General features: G+C 40.7%; 1 protein-coding gene and 1 long non-coding RNA gene across 8 annotated transcripts in view; one reads left to right on the top strand and one right to left on the bottom strand.

The window, feature by feature from the left end:
- Window positions 1-1,756: 1,756 nt before the first annotated feature.
- Window positions 1,757-9,034, bottom strand: LOC125933017 (uncharacterized). Of its 2 annotated transcripts, none has more exons than XR_007460835.1 (4): window positions 8,948-9,034; window positions 7,063-7,143; window positions 5,976-6,088; window positions 1,757-5,642 (listed from the first exon to the last, which is right to left on the bottom strand). It is a non-coding gene; the product is annotated as an uncharacterized LOC125933017 (long non-coding RNA). The 2 variants fall into 2 exon arrangements; XR_007460836.1 differs by having other exon boundaries at window positions 8,942-9,029.
- ATE1 (arginyltransferase 1) overlaps window positions 8,620-21,958 on the top strand; it is a 157,245-nt gene continuing 143,906 nt past the window's right edge. For 2 of the 6 annotated variants that reach the window (XM_049645870.1, XM_049645869.1), the window contains exons 1-5: window positions 8,627-8,760; window positions 11,719-11,782; window positions 14,588-14,650; window positions 18,861-18,964; window positions 20,724-20,978. In XM_049645870.1, the coding sequence (XP_049501827.1) occupies window positions 8,676-8,760; window positions 11,719-11,782; window positions 14,588-14,650; window positions 18,861-18,964; window positions 20,724-20,978 (571 nt within the window). In that variant the 5' untranslated portion in view covers window positions 8,627-8,675. Of the gene's footprint in view, window positions 8,761-9,008; window positions 9,277-11,718; window positions 11,783-14,587; window positions 14,651-18,860; window positions 18,965-20,723; window positions 20,979-21,958 lie in introns of those variants that run through there. The other 4 variants (XM_049645867.1, XM_049645866.1, XM_049645871.1 and 1 more) reach the window with 3 other exon arrangements.

Below are 21,958 nucleotides of genomic sequence, written 5' to 3'. Positions count from 1 at the left end.
GAATGAGAGTTCCTGTTGCCCCACATCCTTGATATTATTTAGTGTTGTCAGTGTTATGAATTTTAGCCATTCTAGGTGTGAATGCTATCTTGTTATTATTTTAATTTGCAATTTGCTGACAACGTATGATGCTGAGAGTCTTGTGAGCTTATTTGCCATCTGTTTATCTTTGGGAGGTATCTGTTCAGATCTTTTGCCCATTTTTTATTTGGTTGTTTGTTTTCTTGCTGAGAACTTTAAAATGTGTGTGTGTGTGTGTGTGTGTGTGTGTGTGTGTGTGTGTTTTAAATACCAGTCTTTTGGCAGAGACTATGATTTTCTCCCAGTCCATGGCTTGTCTTTTCATTCTTTTACCAGTGTCTTTTGCTGAGTACAAGTTTTTAATTTTAATTAAGTGCAACTTAATTTTTTTCATGGGCCATGTTTTAGGGTCCTATCTAAAAAGTCATCATTAAAACCAAGGTTGCCTTGATTTTCTCCTATGTTATTTTCTAGGGGTTTTTAGTTTCATGTTTTACATTTAGGCTTATGATCCATTTTGTTAATTTTTGTTGAAAGCATAAGGTCTGTGTCTAGATTATTTATTTTTGCATGTGGATGCCCAGTTCCAGCACCATTTGTTGAAAAGACTATCATTTCTTCATTGAGTTGCCTTTGCTCCTTTGTCAAAGATCAGTTAACGGTATTTGTGTGTGGGTCTATTTCTGGGCTGTCTACTCTGATTTATTTGTGTGTTCTTTCACCAATATCACACTGTCTTGATTACTGTAGCTTTATAATAAATCTTAAGTCTGGTAGAGTCAGCTCTCTGATTTTGTTTTCTCCTTTAACATTATTTGGGTTATTCTGAGTGTTTTGCCTCTCCATATGAATTTTGGAGCCAGATGGTTGATATCCTCAAAATAACTTCCTGGGACTTTTGTTGAGATTACATTGAACCTAAAGATCGAGTTGGGAAGAAACGACATCTTAACAATATTCATTTTCCTGTCAATGAACATGGATCATCTCTCTGTTTACTTAGATCTTCTATTTGTTCTGACGTTTTGTAATTTTCCTCTTATAGATCTTACACATATTTTGTTAGATTTATACCTTTTTTTGTGGTGCTAATATAAATTGTGTTGTATATTTATTTTTTATTTTATTTTAAAGAGAGAGAGAGCGTGAGACAGCATGTGAGCTGCTGAGAGGGGCAGAGGGAGAGAGACAGAGAATCTCAACTAGGCTTCACACTCAGCATGAAGCCCAACCCAAGGCTCAATCTCATGATCCTGGAATTGTGACCTGAGCTGAAATCAAGAGTCAGATGATCAAATGACTGAGTGACCCAGGCACTCCTTTTTAAAATTAATTAATCACTCAATTTATTTATTTTATGGTGTTGTGTTTTTAATTTCAAATTCCAATTATTCCTTTCTGGTATGTAGAAAAGAGATTGGTTCTTGTATATTAATCCTGAATCCTGCAACCTTACTATAATTGGTTATTAGTTCCAGGGGATTTTTATTGTTGTTGATTCGTTGCATTTTTCCATTTGGCCAATCATGTCATCTGTGCACAAAGGCAGTTTTATTCCTTTCTTCCCAATCTGTACCTTTTATTCCTTTCTTTGTTTATTGCATTAGCTAGGACTTCCAGCATGATATTGAAGAGCTGTAGTGAGTGGGGATATCCTTACCTTATTCCTGATCTTACTGAGAAACCATCTAGTTTTTCACCATTGAATATGAAATATAAAAATATTAAATATAGTTGTATGGGTTTTTTTTGTAGATGTTCTTCCTCAAGTTGAGGAAGTTTCTCTTTATTCCTAGTGCCGAGAATTTTTATCATGAATAAATGTTGAGTTTTGTCAGATACTTTTTCTGCATCTATTGATATGATATGATTTTGTTTCTTTAACATGTTAATGACATGGATTACATTGTTTTTGAAAGGTATAAGAGTGTATGATTCTCTATATAGTTGAATTTGATTTACTAACATTTTGTTGAGGATTTTCACATGTATGTTCATTAGAGATATGGTCTGTAGTTTTCTTGCAATGTCTTTGTCTCATTTTGGTATTAAGATAATGCTGGCCTCATAAAATGAATTGCTTCTATTTTCTGGAAGAGACTATGGAGAGGTGGTATAATTTCTTCCTTCAATGTTTCGTAGAATTCACCAATGAACCCAACCCAACCCTGGGGTTTTCTGTTTTCAAAGGTTTTTAATTATTATTCCATTACTTTTGCTATAGGCCTAATCAGATTATCTATTTATTTTTGTGTGAGATTTGGTAGATTGCACCTTTCAAAGAATTGATGCATTTCCTTTAGGTTATCATATGTATGGACATAGAGTTGTTCATAATATTCCTTTGTTAATACTTTTAATGTCCATGGGATAAGTAGTGATGGTCCTTCTTTCATTTCTGATATTGGTAATTTGTATTCTCATTTTGTCTGTCTTACTAGAGGTGTGTCAATTTTACCGACCTTTTAAAAGAACTAGTTTTTGGTTTTGTTGGAATTTCTCTATTGATTTCTTGTATTTTCATTTACTTTTGCTCTTTATTTTTCTGATTATTTTGGATTTGTCTCTTCTTTTTCTAGTTTCCTGAGATAGCTTAGATTTTTTTCTAGTATATGTATCCAATGTTATAAATCTCCTCTAAGCACTGCTGCTCTCACAAACCTAGTAAGTTGTACAGTTGATTCTTGAATACACACTCACCCACTTATTTGTGGATTTTGAGAAATATGTACTATAAATGTATTTTCTCTTCTTTATGACTTTCTTAATAACATCTTTCTCTAGCTTACTTCATTTGTAAGAATATAGTAAATAATACATATAACACAAAAAATACGTGCTCATCAGCTGCTTAGGCTACTGATAAGGCTTCTGGTCAAGAGTAGGCTATTAGTAGCTATGTTTTTGGGAAGTCAAAATTTATATGTGGATTGTTGACTATGTGGGGTTTGGCACCCCCCTAACCCCAGCATTGTTCAAGGGTCATTTGTATTTTCATTTGGTTCAAAATATTTCTAAATTTCTTTTCAAACTTCTTCTTTGACCCAAGTGTTGTTTAGAAGTGTGTTGTTTAATCTTTGAATATTTTGGAATTCGCCAACTACTTTTCTGTTGTTGATTTTTACCTTAATTCCACTTTGGTCTGAAAGCATACTTTGTATGATTTCTATTCTTTGAAATTTGTGGCACAGCAGGTAGTCTATTTCGGTGACTGTTCCTTGCGAGCTTGAGTGTGTATTCTGCTGCTGTTGGATTAAGTATTCTATAGATGTCAGTTAGATCCAGTTGATTGATGGAGTTGTTGAGTTCAATCATGTCCTTATTGATTTTCTGCTTGTTGGATCTGTCAGTTACTGATATAGGGTGCTGAAGTCTCTATCATAGTGGATTCATCTAGTTCTCGCAATTCTGTTTTTACTTCACATAGTTTGCCCCTCTGTGCTAATTGTATACATGTTAAAAATTGTCTTCTTGGAGAATTGCCCAGTTTATCATTATGTAATGGTCCTCTTTATCCCTGACTTTCCTTGCTCTGAAATTTACTTTGCTGAAATTAATGTAGCTACTCCAGTTTTTGACTAGTGTTAACAATAGTATATCTTTATTCATCCCTTTACTTTTAATCTATCTTTGCTTTCACATTTAAAGTGTTTTTTTCGGTAGATAACATATAGTTGGGTCTTATTTTTTTTATCCAGTCTGACAGTCTGTCTTTTAATTGGTGTATTTAGACCATTGACATTTAAAGTAATTGTTGATACAACTGGATTAATATCTACTATATTTGTTATTGTTTTCTATTCATTGCTCTTGTTCTTGGTTTCTTTCGTCTTTCTTTCTTTCTTTCTTTTTCTTTCTTTCTTTTCTTTTTCTTTCTGTCCTCCAGTCTTTTCCTGCCTTCTCTGGTTTAAATTATGCATTTCATGATTCTGTTTTACTCCTCTCTCAGCATAGCACCTTTTTTTTCTTTTCTAAGTGGTTGTCCTTGAGTTTGCATTATACACTTACAACTAATCCAACTTCTCTTTCAAAGAATACTACACCACTTCACAGGCAGTGCAAGTACCTTATACGAGTATTTCCAATTCCTCCCTCCCATCCATTATAACATTGCTGTCACTCACTCAACTTACCCATAAACTTGTAAAATTACCCTATACAAGTTGCTATTATTATTTTGAACTGCCTATTATCTGTTAGAGCAATTAAATAAAAAAAAATTTTTAATGTTCATTTATTTTTGAGAGAGTGACAGAATGCAAGAAGGGGAGGGGCAGAGAGAGAGGGAGACACAGGATCAGAAGCAGGCTCCAGACTCTGAGCTATCAGCACAGAGCCTGACGCGGGCCTTGAACCCACAAACCGTGAGATTATGACCTATGCCGAAGTCAGATGCTCAACCAACAGAGCCACCCAGCGGCCCACAAGCAATTAAATTTTTAAAAATGAAACATTTGATTTTATCTCCATTTATTCCTTCTCCAAATGCTTTTCCTTTTTTTATGTGGATTGGTTTCTGAATTATTTTCCTTAAGAATCTTCTTTAACATCCTTTGCCAATCAGGTTTACTGGTGATAGACACCCTCCATTTTTGTTTGAGGAGCCTTTACAGGAATACTTCATTTTATTACACTTCACCTTACTGTGTTTTGCAGATACTGTGTTTTACCAATGGAAGATTTGTGGCAATCCTGCATCGTGCAAATTTGTTGGCAATACTTTTCCAATGATATTTTCTCACTTCATGTCTGTGTGTCACATTTTGGTAAATCTTGTGGTGTTTCAAATTTTTCATTAGGATACTTATTATGGTGGTCCATGATCAGTGATTACGACTGGCTGAGAGCTCAGATGACAGTTAGCATTTTTAGTAATAAAGTATTTTAAATTAGTGTACTTTTTTAAGACATGATGCCATTGCACATTAACTTTTATGTGCCAAAACATCCATTTGGCTTGCTTTATCACGGTACTTGCTTTACTGCAGTGGTCTGGAACTGAACCACAGCATCTCCAAGGTATGCCTGTACTTCTATTTCACTTTTGCAGAATAATTTCACTGGGCACAGAACTGTAGGTTGGTGTTTTTTTCCCCCCCCAACACTTTAAGTATTTCACTTCCCTCTCTTATTACATGCTTTCTAAAGAAAAGTCTGATGTAAATCTTATTTTGCTCTTCTATTAGTAAGGGTTTTCTTTTCTCTGGCTTTTTCAAGAGTTTTGTTTGTCTTTGACTTTCTGCATTAAAAAAAATTTTTTTTAGTGTTTATTTATTTTTGAGAGTGAGAGAGAGACAGAGTGTGGGTGGGGGAGGGGCAGAGAGAGAGGGAGACACAGAATCCAAAGCAGGCTCCAGGCTTCAAGCTGTCAGCACGGAGCCCAATAGGGGGCTTGAACTCACAAACTGCGAGATCATGACCTGAGCCGAAGTCAGACGCTTAACTGACTGAGCCACTCAGGTGCCCCTTCTTTTTTCAAGTTTATTTTTGAGAGAGAGAGTCTAGCACAAGCGGGGGAAGGGCAGAGAGAGAGGGAGACAGAATCCGAAGCAGGCTCCAGGCTCAGCTGTCCGTATACAGCCTGATGCGGGGCTTGAACTCCTGAACGGTGAGATCATGACCTGAGTCAAAGTCAGATGCTTAACGTACTGAGCCACCCAGGTGCCCCTCCCCCAACCCTATTCTAAACACAGTTTCTTTTATTAATTTTCACACTACCAAATTGGAAAGTACATTGGAGAGTACATGTCTGTCCAGTGGAGGGAAATGTCCAATCAGGCCTCTTGACAGTGAGTGGCCCACAGAGCAAAGCATCTTCTAGGTGGCTACCATGCCAGCACCTGAGACCCCTGGTGTTCCTAGCCACCTCCTCCTAGAGTGCCCCTCTTCTCTGCCTCCGGTTATCTGTATTTTACTCTTTTTCCCCTGACTTTACTTAGGCCCCATCAACTCACGTTTTTCAGAAGAAAGAGGAATGCGTTCCACAATTCAAGAAACATGAATTGGGCCTAGCCCATGCAGCTTCCTTGACATCATCAGGGCCTCCCTCTTCCACTCTGCAGGCTCACTTAGTGACATAAAAAACGTGGTGACATAAAAAAAACATTAATGGGCTCACAGCTAGTGTTGCCAGCATTTCATTCCGTTAAACAAGAAAATTAAAAGACAACTACCTATTGCTTGCAATTTCATACGTAAGGGAACATTCCAATAATGTCTTCTTCCCATGTCTCCCCACAAAAAGGGGGAGCTGGGGGCACCTGGGTGGCTCAGCTGGTTAAGCATCCAACTCTTGATTTAAGCTCAGGTCATGATCTCATGATTCATGAGATCAAGCCCCTTGTTGGGCTCTGCGTTGTCATCATGGAACCTGCTTGGGATTTTGGGATTCTCTCCCCCCCCCCCCCTCCTCTCTCACTCACTGGTGCTCTTTCTCTCTCTCAAAATAAATAAACATTAAAAAAAGGGGGGGGACTGAAGCTGAAAGTTATTTTTCTCACTTGGGCCTGGAAGATGAAAACTCATTTTCTCTTTCAGCAAAATAAAGACATCTAGGAACCACTGCCCTAGAGTCTTTGTTGATCTCTTTTTCACAATTTTATTTTTATCACCTTCCTCCCTCTGTTGCAGAAGGTCATCGAAAAGACATCGAAAACCCAGAATTGCTTCAGGTTCTGTGTCTCCCTCTCTCTTGGCCCCTCCCCTGATTGCGATCTCTCTCACTCGCAAAGATAAACATTAAAATAAAGTGAAATTATGAAGCTTGGAGAAACAGGTAAACTTTGAAGGTCAGTTTCCACATTCTTGAACCCAACGTCTACTGTGCTGGATACACACTTGCTTAAGGTGAAGATGTTTCTTGGTAGCCCAGTGACCTACTACATTACTAAGCATCACTTGTGCCTACACAATGGGAAAAAACCTAAGGGATAGTGGTGTAGCATACAGGAGGTTCTTAGGGCCCCTCTGGGTTTCTCCAGTTCCTCCAACTCCTTAAACTTGAAGGTCCCTTGCTACCTATCAGTATCCATTAAGACAGACCTCATTCATTTTGTCTATTACGGCAGATTTGGCTCTATTCACGGGCCTTTCCCAGCCGGGTTCTCATTTTGAAGTAAAGTCCTGTGGACAAAACAGAGAGCAGAATGCCATGCTCAGACAGAGAGTAGGAAGCCAGGAGGCTTCCTGCTTTTCTTATAGCCCTCTACCAATTGACTTCTGTCTCTTTGTCCCCACCTCATCCCAAGCAGGGAATGCCAGCCTCGAGCTACAATGCCAATGTCCTAGGTATATGTGACAACTCATTTAATCCTTCCAGTAACTTCACAACATAGGAAATGAAGGCCAGGGTAAATAACCTCTCAAGATCATACAACTAGTAACAGACATAAGAGTGTATACGTGGAGGGCAGGGACAGACCAAAGGAAGTGGTAGGCCATTCCAGGTTGGTAGGTGGCAGTTTTAATAAGTAAAGGGAACTTACATATGAGGCTTGCTTGGGCAGCAGCAGGAAGAATGGATCCACACACCCACCTACCATATCTAAAAAGTTTGTACAGAGAGGCCTTAATTGGGTTCAGCCGAGTATCCTGTGCAGGTGTTCTCATCATTATCTCAAGGCTATAACCTCGAAGCAGCCCCTGTAAGTGTGAAAGCCAAGTGGGAACCAAGGAGGAGAACAGGTGAGGCACCTCCAATCACCTGGGTCCAGCTCACAGGTCAAGAACCAGGAGATCACGACCTGAATGGAAGTCGGACGCTTAAGCCCTACTGATACACCCAGGCGCCCCACGATGTCACTTTTCAAAACACTACAAAAAGATAATCAGCTTTATTGTTGACTAGGAAAACTGTACAGACAGGCTTAAATTATCTGTGCACATAAATATTAAGGAAAATTAGCTTGTTGGAGGTACTCATTTTTATACTTTGCCCCAGACTCTTAAAATAGGGGTTGCAAATTGGAAGTCCACGGGCTGAATTCAATCTACATAAATGTTTTGGTTGCCCTGCACAGTTAAGAAAAACTTTTAAAATAATATCTTAAAAAAATCTAGATTTGTCAGTTTCTCTTTAAAAGTTATAGGCAATGGGCTGATAGCAGCACAAGGCACATACGGGCTCTGGCAGTTGTTTGCTTTAAAAACATTGTCTTCAATTCACCCACGACAGCTATTCACAGAACACCTGCGAGTATACTTATTCTATTTTGGCACTTAAGTGAGTACGTGCTGGTTTGGAAGCTGGAGTTGGCTACCCACATGGTGGTCAGGGCGGCCCGAGATGGTAACTTTTAAACTGAGACCTGCAGGAAATGACTGAGTCACAACCTCCGGCCCTCAGTTTCCCCATCTGTAAAACGGAGCTGAAGATGCGCGGTTGTAGGAATGCTTGGCGAGGAATTATGCAAAGATCCGGCCCTAAGTCGGGGCTCGAGGGGCACGACTACCACTTTCGCTAACATCTCCGGAGGCCTCGGCCCCAACACGGACCGGGACCCCGAGGAGGAGCTAGGGGCGCGGGTCCGGGCGCTGGGACGCAACCGCCAGACCCCGTCCTCCACTCCTCCCCGCCGCGGGCCCCCGCGCTCCGCCGAGGTCGGCCCCGGGGCGCCGAGAGGCGTGGCCGGCCTCGGCGGACCCTGGAGGCGGCCATGGCCTCGGTGGTGGAGTACAAGGGGCTCAAGGCCGGCTACCACTGCGGCTACTGCGACTCCGAGGAGGGCAAGGTGTCCTGCGGTGAGTGTCCCCACGGACGGGGCCGGCGTGGCCGCCTGGCGTCCAATCCCCGCACCGCCCGCCGCGCCCCGCGCCAGTCCCCGGCCCGGGAGCGCACAGGCCCGGCGCCCCAATTCCCGCGTCCCTCTCCCACTCGTTTCTTCCCCGACTGGTTCCCTTCGCGCTCCTCTCTCCTCCTCACCCTCACCGAAGATGGCGGTCCAGGTCGGAGAAGGAACGGAAATAGCGGACGGCTGCCCTCGGTCAAGATGGCGCGGGCGGCGTCAGCGTGCGGGGTTCCTGGGGAACCTGGCCTGCGGGCGCCCGAGCAGCTTCGCGCGCGCCTCGGGGACTCCCGAGCGGCGCGCTGCATTGTGGGGTGGCGGCGGCGGGGCTGGGCCGACCGGCGTCGCGCTTGGAGGGCCGGGGCCATGGCTTCCTGGGCAGCTCTTTCGCCCAGCATCGTGGAGTATTTCGAGGGCGAGGACTCCTACCGCTGCGGCTATTGCAAGAATGAGTCGGGCAGTCGCTCCAATGGTGAGCGGGCCGGCGGGTGGGGGAGGGCGTCGCGGCCTCGGGTTTCCGCGGCCGGCCGGCGGCCTCGGGGGTGGGGGGGTCTCGGCGCTCTCGGCCCCCAGGGACGCGCGGCGGCGGGAGCCCCCGGCCAGATCCTGTCTCGAGGAGGGTGTTGCGGAACGCTGCTCGCCGGGGAGGGCCGTAGCTGTCACAATTAAAAACGAATCTCCGCTCTGATTCATCAGGGAAGCATCTGGGTGCTTAGCCTTCACACAGGTGGTCGGAAGTGCGGGATGATGATGGTCTCGCCGCAGCCCAAAGTGTGGCAACAGGTGCTCGTCATCCACCAGTAGGACAGGGTTAAATATGTGACAGCAAGCAAGCCATGCCGGGGAGCATTGCCGAGTGGTCAGTCCCGCTGGGGCGGGCCTCTGAGTGCTGATGCTGCTGTGGGATCATCCCCGGTTTTAAGTGCAGAATGCGGCGTGTCGGGTGGGCTGTTTGTGTACAGGGAGACGTGTGTGCATACGTGGGCGGGGGCATCTCGATAAAATGCGTCTGGAGACGCCGGTGACGGACCGTAGACGCTGCTGGCAAGGGAGCCTGTTTGTGTTAATGCGTTTGAAAATTTTACCGGGTGCTTGTTCATATGCCTTATCGTTCCTCCACCCACCCCCAGAACAACAAAGCCAGCTCACAGTTTTGTTTTGTTTTTTCTTTTTCCCCCATCATGGTTCAGGTTTCTTCCGGAAGATTTGTTTGTAAACAAAAACAGTATGTTTATATTACCTGCTGTGTCGTGCATTGGCAAGCATAGAATCTTTTATTTTAAGAAATAGTGCATCATGGTGGGAAATGGGATAGCTATGAAGATACACGTTTAGGTAGTTCCCGTTAAAAATATGTATAAATGTCCTACAGCAGGGCAATGATGTGGACGATTATGGTGTGTCCGTTTACTCATTAGTTGAAATGGTTCATTAGATGTTTGTGGGTAAGAGGAAGTAGAATGTAATATAATGCAATCATTTGGAGTGATGGTTATGAAGAGCTAAGCAGAAAAATGTTTAGAACGTAGGGTTAGACGGAGAAAAACAGGATCTCTGGGAGGATGAAAACCCAGGGGGAAACACACCAAATGGTGGCAGTGATTGCTTTCGGGTATTAGAGATTTCCTCCTCATCTTTTTCAGAATTTGGTATTCTGACTATAGTATGTGTGTAATAAGCACTTTAGATTGTGTGTTTAAAATTAACATATTCATAGATTCTTCATTATTTTCCCAGTAACTTTAATAAGAGGAAGTTGATTAATATAGATGTCCTTTGTTTAAAGTTCTGTGGAAGAAATCAGTTTTCAGCCTTTTCACCTAAAGAGACAACTGTAAATTTCCATCGTATTTATTTTAGTTCTGATGATAATCTTTACTATAGGGCATAGCACCTATTAAGTAGGTTTTATTATTCCTATTTTTATAGATGATGAAATTGAGGCTCATAAAGTAATTCAGTGTTAATGAGCACCTGCAAGGCTTCTGGACATTTCTGTTTCTTAATACAACCTGTGCTATCAAGCGTACCTCTGTCTTTGCATACTTCTTTTTAAAATATTTTTTTAATATTTATTTATTTTTGAGAGCGACAGAGACAGAGTGCAAGCAGGGGAGGAATGGTGGGGGGGGGGCAACACAGATTCTGAAGCAGGCTCCAGGCTGTCAGCACAGAGCCCGATGTGGGGCTCAAACCCACGAATCGTGAGATCGTGACCTGAGCCAAAGTCGGACGCTCAACCAACTGAGCCACCCAGGCACCCCTGTCTTTACATACTTCTGATGCAGTTTGCTGTTTACGAGAGAAACATTTATTTTTCTATTAACATTAATTCAGATATACCTTTTAATGTTTTTTCATGGTTGCATCATTAATTATTCCATCATACTGATAATGTCCTCTGTAATCACTTTTTTGTTCCTGAGCATTTCGATTGCTTTCAGTTTTTATACTTAAAAGGAATACTGCTGTATACTTTTGTTCTATTTTCAACGTCCAAGACTATGCTAAAAACATAACAATGAGAATTAAATGCATAAGAAAAGATTTGCTTTCCAATTCTTCGGAGGGGACCAGCTTATTAAATTATCGGGGATATTATTATGGTTAAAGGTGTTGTGTAATCTGATCTCAGGGAGGACCTTAAATTTACAATGTCAAAGAGACTATAGAGTAATTCGGAATTAAATGTAATCACTTTGATTTGTTTGATTTTTAAGATTAAGGTAAATAATTTTTTTTCATTTGTTGTGTATTATGTCACATGGTGTGAAGTATGTGCAAACTTTCATTTTTCCAGTGTGAGCTAGATTTTTTTTTTTGCTTCAATATTCACATTTAGAAAACGCTTTGAATTAAAAAAAAAAGTTCAACCTGCTATGATTAACTTGGTACATGGCACTTACTTTTTCAGGCATGTGGGCACACTCCATGACCGTACAGGATTATCAGGATCTCATAGACCGAGGATGGCGGAGGTAAAGGTCCTTCATACAAAAATGCTTCTCTTATTACTCCGGTTCTTCTTATAACTAGAAAATGTTGTTCGCCTGTGAAATGTTTTCCTGTTGTTGGAAAAAGATTTAAGACTTTTTTTTTTAAATGTTTATCCGTTTTTGAGAGAGAGAGGGAAAGACAGAGTGAGTGGGGGAGGGGCAGAGAGCGAGGGAGACACAGAATCCAAAGCGGGCTCTGGGCTCTGAGCTGTCAGCACAGGGCCCGATGTGGGGCTCCAACTCACGAGCCGTGAGATCATGACCTGAGCCGAAGTCAGACACTTAACCGACTGAGCCACCCAGGTGCCCCAAGACGTTTTTAAATTATATTTCTTTATGTAGTGATTCCACTGTCTCTTCTTTTAAAGGCATTTATTAGGAGCACCTGGGTAGCTCAGTCCGTTAAGCATCCGACTCTTGATTTTGGCTCAGGTCATGATCTTGCAGTTGTGGGATTGAGTCCTGTGTCGGGCTTTGCACAGTCAGCGAGGAGCCTCCTTGGAATTCTCTCTCTCCCTCTTTCTGCCCCTCCCCCTGGTGCACGTGCTCTCTTTCTCTCCAAAATAAACATTAAACAAAGATGTTCATTAGGAGAACTTCAAGCCTACATAAATGTAGAGTATGTTCTAATGAAGTTGATGTAGCTATCAACAGGCTTTGGCAGTCGTTAAGGTTTGTTTTGCCAGTCTTGTTTCGTCAAATCTCCTTGCTCCCTGTGGGGTGTGAATGTTCGTGTGTCATCCCTCACAACCCCCAAGTACATCTTTTCAATCCTAACCCCCGATATGATGGTATTGGGAAGTGGGCCTTTGGGAGGTGATTAGGTCAGAGGGTGGGACCCTCACGAATGGGATTTGTGCCCTTGTAAAAGAGACCCCAGAGAGTTCCCTTTCTTGCCCCTTCTGCCATGTGAGGTTACAACAAATATATGAACCGGGAAGCTTGTCTTCATCAGACATTAAATATGCCAACACCCTTGATCTTGGACTTCCCAACCTCCAGAACTATGAGGAATACGTTGTTGTGTTTATAAGCAACTCCCTCTGTGGTATATTGTTACAGCAGCTTGAACCAGCTGAGATGCTCCCTCCTCCTCCACAAAATAATTTAAAGCAATTTAGGTATCCTGTCAATACACCTATAATAGACACGTTTCTAAGAGAGGATTCTTGTTTCCTTTTTAATGTATTTATAATACCGTTACCATACTTTACAAAATTAATAATTCCTTGATGTCATCTGTTACTTAGTTTTGATTAGGTTTCTACTAGTCTCAAAAATGCCCCTTTTTAATAGTTGGTTTATTTGAATCAGGATTCCATTAAGGTTTACACATTGCCTTTGATGGCTAAGATTTTTTGGTAATTATTTTTATATAGATAATTTTAGAGTATATAAAGTTTTTTTATGTAAATATAAGCAGCGGTAAGGGCCTTGTGCCAATACTACCCAAAAGATATGGGATTGAGTGCAACAAATGAAACTTCATAGCTTTCTTTAAACTTAATCATGAGACCCAAAAAGCAGATCTGGGTCAGATGTTGAAGGATTTTGTATGCCATGATGAAGAACTTTTCTTTTTTTTTAAGGTGGAAGGGGAGCCATTGAAAGCTTGTATATCAGAAGTGTGATGGAATTTGTGCTTTGGAAATGACCATTCAGATCGTAGAGAGGTATTTGAGGGGGTGGTTCTGAAGGCAGAAAGACCGGTTCTAAAGATCACTGTACGGTCCAGATAGGAAATCGTCCTCTCACAACGATGCCGTCATCATCAGTGGCTATAGGTTAGAAGATAGGTGAAAGGGGATGGAAACAAGGTACGGTTTAGAAGTAGAAAGCTTACTGACGGGATATAGAGGTGCCTTAAAGGGAGGAACTTGAGATGACTCCCAGGCTTCTGGGTCAGGAACCGAACTCATGTGTGTTTGCTTGGATGGCTGTAACAAAATACCACTGACTGGGTGTCTTAAACAACAGGAATCTGTATTCTCACAGTACTGGAGGCTGAAATTTCCAAAACCCAGGTGTCTTCAGCTTTATTTCTTTTCTGGAGACCCTTCCTTGGCTTGTACGTTGCCGCCGCCTTGCTGTGGCCTCATGGGGTCCTTTCTCTTTGCATGTATGTCCCTGGTGCCTGGTGTCTCTTTGTATGCCCAGTTTCTTTTTCTGATATGCACACCATTCAGATTGGATTAGGGCTTATGTTAACTGTCATTTTAACTTAATCACCTCTTTAAAGGCCTTCTCTCCAAATATAGTCCCATTCTGAGGTAATGGGGGTAGGGCTTCAAAATATGAATTTTGAGGGGACAGAATTCAGTCCATAATGTCATGGCTCTGCCATTAACCAAGATCCAGAAGGCCTTGAAAGGATTGGGTTAATTTTGGGCTTCGTGGCCCTAGTGCACATGGAACCCTCAAGTGTGGATATCCTAGGCTATGACACGTCAGGGTCCCCACATCCTGAGCAGTTTTCTGTGATTGCCTTTGTGGTATTGAGGATTGGTGGTGGGTTGAAGCCTGGAAGGATGGCAGGTGATGCTAAGAGGGTAACTGAGGTGAAGAGGCTTGGAGTATGTACGTAAAGGTTTAGGAAAGGAAAGGCTGGGCTCTGTCCTTGCTGTGCCAGTGTTGCAAGATTGCTTAGTTCTGAGGAGTAACTACATCTATATGTTTTTATGTTATCGATCAGATTTTTACCGTAATTAATTTTGTGCCCCTGTACTAGTCTGCTTTGGTACATGTGAGAAACGTATGAGACATTAACAAAACATTTTTCAATTTTAGAAGTGGAAAATATGTGTACAAGCCTGTCATGAATCAAACATGTTGTCCCCAGTACACGATAAGGTAAGAAAGAGGATCTGTCTCGTATAATTTTTTTAGTGGCACCTTGCTTTTTTTTACATGTTAACTTTTGTCGTAGGTAGACATCCTTTATAAAGAAAAGCAAATGAATTGTATCTTTTTTACATACCGATGCTACATTTATACGTCATCAGTAGCTATTAATAATTCATGGTTTGGGTGTAAGTATGATATAAAAAAGTGTACTATTTAGTAGTCTAGTCAATGATTCTATGACATATTATGAAAATACCAGCAAATACTCTGATTACTTTTAGGTATCAAATTCTTTATAAAATTTAGCTTAGGGCTTTCCACATTCTAGTGTATTACTAGACGTCGTGCTCATATTCAAACAGTACTATAGGATCTGTAGAAAGGGGCGGGGGCTGACATTTAATCTGCCACATGTATTCAGAGTTGTTTTCTTCATTGTAAAACTTAAGCTAGAAAGTCTGTTTTCCTACAGAGTGTTTGCTTAACCAGCAAACCCCAGCATAACATGGAAGGATTTAACCTTTTTAGTTTCTAAAGGTCCTCCTCTTCTCCCTTGTTGTCCTCCTTGCCTTCTTCTTCTTCTGGTAAAAAAAAAGAGAAAGCATGTTATCGTTGTTAAGCATTTGAGTACAGTTTCAATGTAAATATATTCTCTAGATAAAGAAAGCAAACGTAGTTGTATCCATCATGTTTTGGCTGGTCTTCACACTTCTGTCCCATCTCTTAATTTGTTTTGGGGTTGAAGACTGTTTTGACAATCTGATGAAAAGTTATAGATCCTCTCTGCAACAGAACAAAAGGGAGAGGGGCCTGGAGGCAAGAATACGTAACATTTTGCATATTAATTTTAGGATGACCATAGACTCCCGAAGTTCCACCGATTCCTGGTTAAGAATCCATTCTCTTATCTAACTGATCATAGGACTGGGCAATAAAGAGAAGAGGTGGCTGTCTGGTTTGGTGACACCGTCTCACTTATACAAAGAATAAAATGACAGAATTGTGCTGTCCTCTTTCAGTTTTAGTGGTTATGAAGCAGTGACATCGTCAAAGGCAGAAGTCCTTTTCCTTCAAATAGCAATTTATTATTGGATTATGGCCAGGATTCTGTTTAAATTAAGTCTGGAGCTGATCAGCTTGAACCCTGAGACTCTCTAATCAGAAAATGTCAATTTCAGTGGGTTAAAGAAAAAAGACAAAGCTTCTATAATTTATTGGGTGCCTCTCAGTGCCAAGCACTGTTCCAGGTACATTGATTGCTTTTATGAAAAGGGACTCAATTAACATTGCAAAACAGAGCATGAAATCAAACATTTCCTGAATTGTTATCCTCTACACAACTTCGTTATATATGATGACACTATGGAGTCATTTTGTATATTTACTCTTCTGGGTTTTTTTTTTTTTTTTTACTTTGTTGACTACAATAGTTATAATAAGACCTAATGTAAAGGCAAGGTGATTACAACCTATAGCATAGCTTCTTGTTAGAGAGAGGTCAGGGGCTGCCCAGTATGTGAGTTTAAATGAGGATGAGCTTCCTTGACGATGATTTTTTTTTTTTTTTAGTTTTTATTTTTATGTAAAATTATATGCTAATAATTAAAAAATCAAACATTTCATAAAACGTATTTTGCAGAATTGCAGTCCCCTGAGCCTTCTTGTTTCCTCTTTCCCAATACAGGGCACACTCAAATTTTTTAAGATTCTTTTGTTTTATCTTCTTTCTACCTTTTACTTGAGATGCTTATATAACTATATATCCTTATCTTTGGGTTTTTCTCATTATCTCTGTGTTTCTCTCTTTCAGAAATAAGGATTCAACTTTATTTTTTCTCACTGTCTCTGGGTTTCTGTCTCTGAAAGATAAGGACTTAACTTTATTTCATCCCTGTTCCCTTGTCACATTCAAGCTCCTTTTCGTCCTCATTGTCAACTTCCCAGCTTAGAAGTAGTGTAATTTTAAATAGGTGTAATGCCTTTGTTATGACCTATAAATACGCTTTACAGTTGAGTCATGTAGTGTGCTATGATTTTTCCTTCCTGTACGAGTTTTTGCTTTCCATGGAATTGATAATTGTCTTCTGTGTTTACATAGCCTTTTACGTACCCATCACCAGTTGGTTTAGAAATGCTTCCGTAGTAGTGTAAATGTCGTCTTGGTACTTTCAGATGCTTCAGGTACCCTATTGCTTTTATCTTCTTGATGAATATCTCTGTGTTGTCTTCTGACGTGCTTTGATCTGGACAGGTTGTCTCTACAACTCCTGCATCACTGTCACCCTGGGATCTCTTTTTACTGTCATCGTGGGGATTCTCTTTGGATTTCTTTTTGGATCCTGTGTCTCCTATCTCCTGACCTCTCTTTCTTGGATTATTTCCTCATTTTCGTGAAGCACATTTAATAGCTTTCTGAGGAAGAGTGCACGAGAAGTACTTTTTAGACATTGTACATTTGAAAATGTTTTAATTCTCTACTCGAACTTATAGTTTGGCTGGGATATGGAAGTGTAGATGGGAGGGGCGCCTTGGTGGCTCAGTCGGTTAAGCGGCCGACTTCACCTCAGGTCATGATCTCGCACTCCGTGAGTTCGAGCCCCGCGTCAGGCTCTGTGCTGACAGCTCAGAGCCTGGAGCCTGTTTCGGATTCTGTGTCTCCCTCTCTCTGACCCGCCTCTGTTCATGCTCTGTCTCTCTCTGTCTCAAAAATAAATAAATGTTAAAAAAAAAAAAAAAAAGTGTAGATGGGAAATAATTTTCCTTAAAATTTTGAAGGCTTTGCTCCATTGTCTTACTGCTATTAAGTCAGGTAGTCTTCTGATTCCTGTTCCTTTGTGGAGAATGTTCTTTCTTTGGGGAAGGATTTTTTGTTCCCAGTGTTCTGATGTTTTCTGTTTGGCAGTGTCTGTTTGCATCCATTACACATGGACTTATGTGGCCCTTCTTACCTGGGACCTCCTCCCACCATTATTCTTCACTTCACGGACATTTTCTTTATTTTGTTGGTCTTCTTCCCTCCATTTTCTTTCTTCTATTCCATTATAACTGCTGATGATGTTTTTATTCAGTTATTGAACTTAAACATTAATTTCAAAATAATTAAAAATTAGAGCGATCCTCTAATTTTTTTTCTCTTCAGTTTTCCATCCCTTTTGCTGTATCTTTTGGAAGATTTCCTCAACTTTATTTTCCAAGTCTTGTTTAAATTTTAACTTTTTCTGTTATACTTTTTCTTCTGGGAGATTTTTCTTTTTGGACACTCTCTATTGTTTTGTAACCTCCCATTGTTGTGTGGCTGTAATAGCTAAAGAGAAATAAGAGAGTGTTCTGAGGATATTTTTATTTTGGGGGCTCTCTCCTTCCTCTGTACTCTGTGTCTTCCTAGTTACCTTCTCCAGTGTTTTTGGCAACGTGTCTTTGTAGAGTTTCTCTCCAAGTATCTGGTGATTCTCACTTTACAGTGGAGAGTGCCTGAGGACAGTATCTTGGGGTCTGATCACATTCTGGAGAGAAAGTGCCAGTTTTTGTGCCTGGGTTGGGGAAGTGGCTTGGAAGTCTCAACATTCAGGATGTAGACTTTAGACTTTTTTCTAGTCCAGTTCCATTGCTTTCCACTGTGCTTGTATCCTCATGTAGGAGGCCCTGTTTTTTTTTTTTTTTTGTTTTGTTTTTTGTTTTGTTTTTTTACTCTTTTCTAAGTTTGCAACTTTCTTCTGGGTTGTGTAAGGAGTTGTGTGGGGAGGAGTGGGGAGGGCATCAGACATCTAACTGCTTCCAAAACAGACTTTCAAGAGATTTTCTATTTTTAGACCTGCCTTCACACTTATCTCCTGAGGTATCAGGTATCACCGGTCTCTAAAACTTTTAGGGGTAATGTAGAGAGAATTGGTTGTCTTTCTGGCTTTTCAACACTCTTGGCTTAGGATTTAACATTCTTTGGTCTACGAAGTCAGTTACTACTTATACCTGTGCTATCCAGCTTCCAACATTTCTCTTTTTTTTTCCCCCAGTGATTCATGTCTTTTTTTTTTTTTCTAATTCCTTAACGTAGTTTTTTAGTGAGATTTGGGGTGGGACTAGAGGCTACATCAAGCCCTGTCTTTACCCAGAAATCCCACACGTGAAGTTTGCCTCACTGTACTAGATACTATCCAGAACTCATTTTATTTCTTCATGGTTTGAGTTCACTTTTTAAATATTTGTTTTGCTTTCCTAGGTGCCGACCTTTACAGTTTCAGCCATCAAAATCACACAAGAAGGTTTTGAAAAAAATGTTGAAATTTCTGGCCAAAGGGGAAATTTCCAAAGGAAATTATGAGGGTAAGATGAGATTGGGTCTAAAAACTCTTTATATTGATGTTGATTTCCAAGGTTCTCCCTTCTGGCTCTTTCTGAAGTAGGGATAGGGGGTTCTTGCCATAGTCAGGCACTACTGTTAATCTGAGGATGGTGATTGTTGTTAGTGTTGCTGGTACTGTTGCCATTGGCCTGAAGGTCAAGGGTATGAGGAGTGTCTGTTGGGGAAAGGAAAAATGTAGGAAAGTTTTACAGCTCTTGTGATTTCCTAGAGTTTATTAGAGCTTAAGTTTTCACAGTACTTTGACAACTTGGTCCTATAATACCTTGTGAAGTACAGAGAAAGTGGTAGAATGTCTGAGAAACAGATGCTTAGGTACCCCTTGCACAAGACTACACAACCACTTTGAATGCTGAGTGAAGCCCAGGTTTTCTTTGAGGAAGCCCTTCAGTAAATCATTATATTGCTTGAAGTTTTCTTTTTTGTATGATAAACTTTGAATTGTGAGTCCGTTTCCTAAAAGAAATTAACTTTGGTTTACAGATACTTGCTTTTTCAGTTGTTTCAGTATCTTGTCTTTTCTTTTTTAAAAGTTTTCCTCTAGGCCATGCCTAATCGATGAGCATAATTGGGAATGCCAGCTGTTGTTAGAGCTCTTTCTCACATCTGCCCTAGGAAGTGTCCAACCCTGGGAGCCTTCCTCACTTTTAACTTGTTAACTTTTAACTTGTTAACTTGTTAACACTTTTAGCTTGTTAATACATCCCCAAGTATATTTTCAGTGCCAACAATGTGCCAGTCCCTGTTTTAAGCACTGGCGATACAGTGGCCAGCAGGCCAGGGAAGTTCTTCGCCCTTGGGCACTGTCCTTAATGGATTAAAACTCAGGACATCATGGAGCAGACTTGGCAGAGCTGTGGGCAACAAAAAAGCCTGGAAGGCTTACAGGGTCTAGAGGTTCAGGGACAATTGGGCATTGGGGACATCAGAACTTTGGTACAGCTCTGGTTAGTATTGTCTGTACATAGTCTTAAAAACTAAATACATTTTGTTGGTTGGTCAAAAAGTTATTTCAGTGGCTGAAAATCATGTTCTGAGTTTCAAAAATTAATATTCAGATAAGCCTTGAAGTGCCTTCCATTTATAAATTGATGATTGCCTGTCTTTATACATAGCTTTTACATTTGGCTCTTTATTTGACTTGTTACAGACTTCTAAATTATTTATGTTTGTAACTTATGGGAGTGATGTACTCATTAGAGTAGAAGGGTAAATATCTATAAGAAGAAGACACCAGCATGCGATGACTAACAAATGCTAGAAGTCTGTTTGTTTCCTCGTGTGACAGCCCATTGTGGGTGTTTCACATTAGCCTACAGTCTGCTCTGCGCCCCCAGCCATTCTGGGACTCCCTTCAACATGTAGTTTCCAAGCTCACGCTGGTTTTTACTAATCCAGTCAGTGGGGAGAGGAGGGGGTGGAAGTTCAGGGTTACAAATTACCTTTAGAAACAAGTGAGGCCAAGTTGAACCTATCAGTTTTGGTTCTGTTCCACTGGTGGGAACTTGGTCACAACTTGCAGACGGACTGGGGTGCATTCCCTTGCTTGGGTGCCACAGTCTTAACTACAGCCCTGTTACTTTGGAAGGTGGGAGAATGGACCTGATGCACACACCGTAGTCTCTACCACATCAGAAAAAAGGGGCATTTTGTTTTTACTACGTGTATCTTAATTGCGTCAGATGGCATGGCTGATAGACTTTGATTTTTTCTGATTTGTAGATGATCCTATGGAGCCCACCATGGAGGACACTGTTGCTGGTGACTTTGGATTAATAAATAAATTGGATATACAGTGTGACCTTAAAACGCTCAGCGGTGACCTCACAGAGAGCTTTGACAGTGAAGAAAAGAAGAAAGGAAAAAGCCCAAAGAAAGGAGCATCTAATGAATTCATTCAGTCGCAAGATATAGAGGAGAAGTTGGGCTCTGGTGAGCCATCACATCCAGTTAAAATGCCCATGGCTCCTAAGCCAGGTAGGGCAAGTTTGCTCTGTGGCCTTTTTAAAGTCCTAGTGATTTTCTTTGTGCTTGGAACATTGTAGCCCTTGGGCTGTCTCATCAGCTAAAAATATGAGTTGTATGAAATCTGTAAAATCCCTGTTTTGTACAACTTATTATTGCCTGGATTTAGATGGACAAATCACATATTTTAAAAACTGCTATTTTTAAAAAGCCTGAAATAATAGTTTCATTATCTCCCAATACACGTATTTTTAAAGAGTGCCATTTCTTACTACCCTAGGAACGTAGAGTTTGAGAATCACATTTTTACCTGTGCAAGGATGTGGTGCTAAACATTTTTATTTTTGGTGTGAAGTAAGACAAAGTAAATTTTAGGTATTATGTTCAAAATACAGACATTATAAAGGTCTTTAGTTTATTATTAGATTTCTTTATGTAATCATAATGAATTTTAGTTTAAAAATTTCCAGATTTTGATATTTTACTTCACCTTTAGTAAGGTCAGATTTTTTCCTATACTTTCACTTGTAAAATACTTAGTTTTTAAAATTGTATCCAACTTTAAATGGGTTTATTTGTGTGTGTGTGCATGTGTTTGTATGGTTTTTTAATTTTTCTTTTTTCTGTATTTACTTTTAAAAATGTTTATTTTTTTAAATGTTCATTTATTTTTTTATTTTGTCGGGGGAGGGAAAGAGAAAGAGAATCCCAAGCAGGCTCTGCACTGTCAGTGCAGAGCCCCATGCCGGGCTGAGTCTCACAAACTGTGAGATCATGACCTGAGCTGAAATCAGGACTCAGATGCTTAACCAACTGAGCCACCCAGGCACCCCTGTGTGATTAAAAAAAAATTTTTTTAACATTTATTTATTTTTGAGAGACAGATAGAGACAGGGCGCCAGCAGGGAAGGGACAGAGAGAGGAGACAGAATCCAAAGCAGGCTCCAGGCTCTGAGCAAGCTGTCAGCACAGAGCCCGATGTGGGGCTCGAA

Source organism: Panthera uncia, chromosome D2 (assembly GCF_023721935.1).
Source record: "Panthera uncia isolate 11264 chromosome D2, Puncia_PCG_1.0, whole genome shotgun sequence".
NCBI classification, from domain to species: Eukaryota; Metazoa; Chordata; class Mammalia; order Carnivora; family Felidae; genus Panthera; species Panthera uncia.
The sequence above is the reverse complement of the archived record's forward strand: the minus strand, read 5'-3'. Positions and strand labels throughout refer to the sequence as shown.